Raw genomic sequence first — 5618 nt, 5'->3', positions numbered from 1 at the left:
GGGCTTAAGTGATTCTCTTGCCTCAGCCTCCCAGGTAGCTGGGACTACAGGCACCTGCCACAACACACAGCTATTTTTTGTTGTTGTAGTTGTCATTGTTGTTTGGTAGGCCCAGGCTAGATTCGAACCCACCAGCTCCAATGTATGTGGCTGGTGTCCTCTCCACTGAGCTACAGGTGCTAAACCTCAATAAATGTTTATACTTGTTTTTGGTGTCCAATGGTGGGGTCCCACTATGTGCAAGTGTACATGCGTGCATATGCACAAACACAATACCCGTGCTGCTTACCCATTTTCACAATGACACACTTGTGCTGGGAGATACGAAATAACCCTCAAAAGTTGTGAGATTCCCTAGGTGGCATTGAGTTGCTGGCATTATCTTCTCCACCAAATTGGCTCTTCTGAATTCCTGGGCAGCCCACTCAGGAAGCCTAAAGAATCACCCAGCAAGTCTTCCTCCTTGAGGTTGGATTTTTCTCCCCTGTGCATCCCAATAGCCCTCACTTAGAGTCTGTGCCATCTGGGTTTTCCTAGGGGTACAGTTTGATAGCCACTGATGGAGAATGTCCAGTCTAATTGTCCTGGCCTTGCATCTAAGAACCTTTGCGCTCTGATTCCCACCTAGTCTTTCCAGCTTTATCTTCTGCTGTTGGACTGTGCGTAGCCTATGATCCAACCATGCCTGATACCCACCTTTGTCAGCACTTGTTTATCTTGTGCCTTTATTCAGGCTCCTCCTTCTGCCTAACATGCTCTTCCCTGCCTTAACTACCTGGGAAACTCCAAGTTCAGATATCATTTCTTTGTTGTTGTTTCCCAACTCCTTAGGTCGAGTCAATTGCTGTTGCCTCTGAGTTTTCTCTCAACTGGTGTTATGGCCTTTAGCACATAGTCTCTTAGTTATTTATGTGCCCACTTCCCCCTCCAGGCAAGAGTAGGACTGTGTTTGGTTCATCTCCATGACACCAGTACTCAATATGAGGCCTGGCACAGGGAGGTGTCATAAATATTCTATGAGTTGTGGGTAATTGAATTTCCTCATGGCCTGGCACTGTCTATGGTGTCCTCCTTTTCCCTAGTTTTGGCCTGGTCACTCCAGGTCAGGACTTTTCTTCTTCCTTCCTTCTCTTCTCAAGGACTATATAAGTTTGTGGGCTCAGCACCTGTAGCTCAGTGGTTAGGGCGCCAGCCATATACACTGGGGCTGGTGGGTTCAAACCTGGCCTGGGCGTGCTAAAAACAACAATGACAATTACAACAACAACAACAAAATAGCTGGGCATTGTGGCAGGTGCCTGTAGTCCCAGCTACCTGGGAGGCTGAGGCAAGAGAATTGCTTAAGCCCAAGAGCTTGAGGTTGCTGTGAGCTGTGACACCACAGTACCCTAACGATGATGACATACTGAGACTCTGTCTCAAAAAAACCAAAAATAAATAAAAATTAAAAAAGTTTGTGGTCTTCTTAAAGTAAAGCAGAATGTTCTCTTTTTATCTGTCCACCTGTTGCTTGCCCTCTCTTTCTTCCTCCTGCACAAAGAGTAAAATGATGTGGAATCAGTCAGACCACAAATTCTGCATCCTCTATTTATTAGTTTGTGATCTGGGTAAGTGCCTTATGCTCTCTGAGCCTCACTTTGCACACCCATACTTTGGGTAAATTTATGAAGCTCCCTCAAGAGTCTTCTGCAAACAGCAGCCTCAATTGTTTTTTCTGTTCACTGGTTTTTCTCCTTGAGACTCCTTTTCTGGATAGGCTTCTCGGGACAGGCCCATCTCTGCTCCAGTGTCTCCCTACCTTGGAGACACTCTTCTTGCTTTTGCTTCTCTCCTACTATGACTGTCTCTCTGTTTAAATCTTTCCCTTGGGTCCTTAATTGCATTGTGTCCTTTGCTCCCTTCCCCAACTCGACCTGGAGCTCATCCGGAGGAGCCCGGGAGCCCTCTGCCCTGCCTCCCCAGCCCCAGGGCAGCCTCCGGGTGTGTCTGGTGAGGCCAGCTGTGACTGGAGGCAGGATACCATACGGAGAGGATCTAGATACAACTTGAACTACCTGTGTGTGTCTGAGCCATCTGTCTGGGGGGTTTCCTGCTTCCACAATCTGTTCTCCACTCAGCTGCTTGGGGGACTTAAACGAAATCAGAGATCAGACTTTACTACTCTTCTGCCTAATGCTTCAGTGGCTTCTTCCTATGCTCTTAGGGTTTAATTCAAAGCCCCTTCCTTGCCCTTAGTTTCTTTCTTGTGTGACCTGCAGGCCTGACCTCTCTTGCTGCCCCCAGCTCCCCTCTGTCTCCAGCTCACTCCGTTCTAGCTGCTCTGGTCTGCTTGTGGTTCCTCAAACCCACCAGCTCCTGCAATGCTCCTCCCCACTGATTTGCATGAGGCCGGTTCCTTCTTATACTGCAGCTCTCAGCTCAAATGTCACCATGTCACTTCCTCAGTGACACCCTCTTGGACTACCTTATCTAAAACAGATGCCCCCTCCCACATTCTCTACCACAGCACCCATTTCTTTCCGAGTGCATATGGCAGATTGTGATTATATGCTCTGTATGTGTCATCCGATAGACAGTAGCTTCATGAAGGCAAGGGCCATGCTATATTCATTCATTCATTCATTCAATAAGTTTTGAACATCAACTGCAAGCTAGAGACCAGGCACTGGGATACAAGATGAGGCCCTTCCCTAAGGTCCCTAAGGGAGTTCATTTCTAGAGGTGGGGATAAATAATGGAATATGTCATATAGCAGGTCTTTTGATTAAAACTGCAACAATCTCTGTGTCTCTAATTGGATTTCCTTTTGAATTCTTCAGTGTATGAGACATGATAAAAAATATAAACTAGAGGATTTGTTTTATTGTTATTGTTATTTATTGTGTTTGTCTTTCCACTGGAATGTGAGCTCCACACAAGGGTAGGATTTTTTTTTTTTTTTGAGACAGTCTTATTCTGTTGCTCAGCTAGAGTGCCATGGCTTTAGCCTAGCTCACAGTAACCTCAAACTCCCAGGCTCAAGCAATCCTCCTGCCTCAGCCTCCTGAGTAGCCTGGACTATAGGTGCCTGCCACCAGACCTGGCTTATTTTTCTATTTTTTTTTTTTTTTTTTGTAGAGATGGGATCTTGCTCTTGCTCAGGCTGATCTCAAACTCCTGAGCTCAGGCAGTCCATCCATGTCAGCCTCCCAGACTGCTAGGATGACAGGTGTGAGCCACCACGCCTGATTTTTATCTTCACCCTGGCCTATAATAATTGTTTCTTTTTCTTTTTCTCGTAGTGATGCAGTCAGAGCTCACTGCAGTCTCCAACTCCTGGGCTCAAGCCATCTTCTTGCCTCAGCCTCCTGAGTAGTTAGGACTACGGGTGTGCACCATGACACCTGGCTTATTTTTCTTATTTTTGTAGAGATGAGGTCTTGCTAATGTTGCCCAGGCTAGTCTTGAACTCCTGGCCTCAAGTGGTCTTCCCATCTTGGCCTCCCAAATGGCTGGGGTTATAGGTATGAACCACCTTGCCTGACCTAGTAATTGTTCAACAATTGCGGTTAACTAATTGTTAACAGTATCTAACAAGGATTTGTTGAATAAATAGGTTTCCAGTTCTCAGCACTTATTCAAGCCAGAAAACTTTGATTCAAACCTTGGTGCTGCTGCATAAAAATGTACAATAGAAAAGTCATTCTCTTTCCCCGTGCCTCAATTTTCTCAACTTTGTAATGGGAATATAATAGTACATACCTAATAAAGTGGTTTGTTTGTTTGTTTGCAGACAGAATCTCTCTCTGTCACCCTGGGTAGAGTGCCTGGGTCACAGCTAACAGCAACCTCAAGACTCTTGGGCTCAAGCGATCCTCTTGCCTCAGCCTCCCACAGTGCTAGAATTACAGGTGTACCCTACCTCGCCCGGCCCATACCTAATAAGGTTATGATGAAGATTAAATGAGTCCATGTGGGTAAAACACAGAGAAGGTGCCTGGTCTCACATAGTAATGGGCGACTAGTTTGCAGATCACTGTTCAAGGATTTATACTGGGTAGAAGCCAAAATACACCTAGTGTGGCCAGAGGGTGGAGTAGGACCAGTGAGTGTTAGTGAGGGAAACCGACATCACGTCATGAAAATGAAGAACTTTCTAAATACCAGCGTTTTCAAACGGCCAACAACCGCTTTTGGTACCTGATGAGTGCTCTGTCCTTGGAGCTATGCATGAATTCACATTTGGAAGGGCCAAGGTAGAAGGGATTCAAGCATCAGATGGGTCAGAGAGGTGATGTCCTTGGGTCACTGTCCCTGAGAAGGTATGCGGAACCTACGCCTGGGCAATGGCTGTGCTCGCCTGGAATTTTGGTGCCCAGTGAGTGCCGAGGCGTCGGGGGCCCCAGTACAGATGCAGGAGTGGGGGAAGGGCGCGCCGGGGCCGGCGGGTGGCCGGACCGGCAGAAGTCCCGCCACCGCCTGCAGGAGGCGCCGCGAGACCGCCGAACGCGTAATCGGGCCTGACGTCAGCGCCCCGCTCGCTCCGGCTCCCGCTCTGGACTCGCCGCCAGTCCCGCTCCGCGCCGCGCTGCTCCGCTCCGGCTCCGGCTCGCCTCGGGCTCGGCTCGGGCTCCCGCAACGGCGCCCCCCGTGCTGGGCCCCGGGACAGGCGGCAGTAATCCGGCCATGGCCCGAGCCCAGGCGCTTGTCCTGGCGCTCACCTTTCAGCTCTGCGCGCCGGAGACCGAGACTCCGGCAGGTAAGCGCGCAGCGGTTGGACGAAGCTTGCCCCGCCGAGCCCTGGGGCCCGTGGCGTAGCTCGAAAGAAAGTGTGAGTGTCGGGTGGCCAGGCGTTGTGAGCGTGCTCCCTGTGTGTGTATGAGTGTAGGATGTGCGGTTGTGTGCCCAGGATGTTGGGTGACTGCGAATGTTGTGTGTCCATGAGTTCTGTGTGCGAGAAAAGGTGCTGTGTTGTGTGTGTGCGAGTATGTTGGGGCGAATGTTGTGTGCATGGAGGCATCGGTTGTGCTCTGTCTCTTGTGTGTCTGCCAGTGTGTAGTATTTGTGCGGCCAAGAAGGTGATACGTGTGTAGTGTGTGCATCTGAGTTTGGTTGTGTGGCTGGAGTTGTATCTGCTAATGTGTAGCATTTGTTTGCATTTTGTATGCCATAACCAGGAGTGTGTTTGTGTGTCTGAGAATGGGTTGTGTGTTTGTGTTATGCATGTGATGCGAGGGTGCTCTGTGGACCTGAGCAAGTGAGTATGGTGTGTGCTTGTGAGATCGTGTGTGAAAGCGTGGGAATGGGTCCGGAACGTGTGTCCGTGCTGTGTGTCCGTGTGGGAGTGTCTGGGGTTTGTGGTGTGCGTCGCCGGGGGCTGCGTGGGTCCGTGTGAATGCCAAGTGTGCCGGGAATGCGTGTGTGGGAGCGAGTGTGGAGCGGATGTGTGTATGAGTGTGTCCGTGTGTGCTGGCTACGCGTCCAGGAATGTTGCGAGTGTGGTGAGCGCTTGGGCCACGGTTGAGTGTGTGCCTGGGGCCGCCCAAGGGGGCGGTGGCAGGACGTGTGTGTGTGTGTGTGTGTGTGTGCGCGCCTGTGTGGCGCGATGGGCCGGAACAAGTTGTCGCGGCGGCGCCCCC

General features: G+C 50.1%; 1 protein-coding gene across 4 annotated transcripts in view; it reads left to right on the top strand.

The window, feature by feature from the left end:
- Nucleotides 1-4590: 4590 nt before the first annotated feature.
- Nucleotides 4591-5618, top strand: part of PTPRU (protein tyrosine phosphatase, receptor type U) — an 87582-nt gene continuing 86554 nt past the window's right edge. For 3 of the 4 annotated variants that reach the window (XM_003800762.3, XM_012812002.2, XM_003800763.3), the window contains exon 1: nucleotides 4666-4738. In XM_003800762.3, the coding sequence (XP_003800810.1) occupies nucleotides 4666-4738 (73 nt within the window). Of the gene's footprint in view, nucleotides 4739-5618 lie in introns of all 4 variants that reach the window. The other variant, XM_003800761.3, reaches the window with a different exon arrangement.

The sequence above is a fragment of the Otolemur garnettii genome, unplaced genomic scaffold, assembly GCF_000181295.1.
Source record: "Otolemur garnettii isolate 467f Iridium unplaced genomic scaffold, OtoGar3 scaffold00184, whole genome shotgun sequence".
In the NCBI taxonomy this organism is placed as follows: Eukaryota; Metazoa; Chordata; class Mammalia; order Primates; family Galagidae; genus Otolemur; species Otolemur garnettii.
The sequence above is the reverse complement of the archived record's forward strand: the minus strand, read 5'-3'. Positions and strand labels throughout refer to the sequence as shown.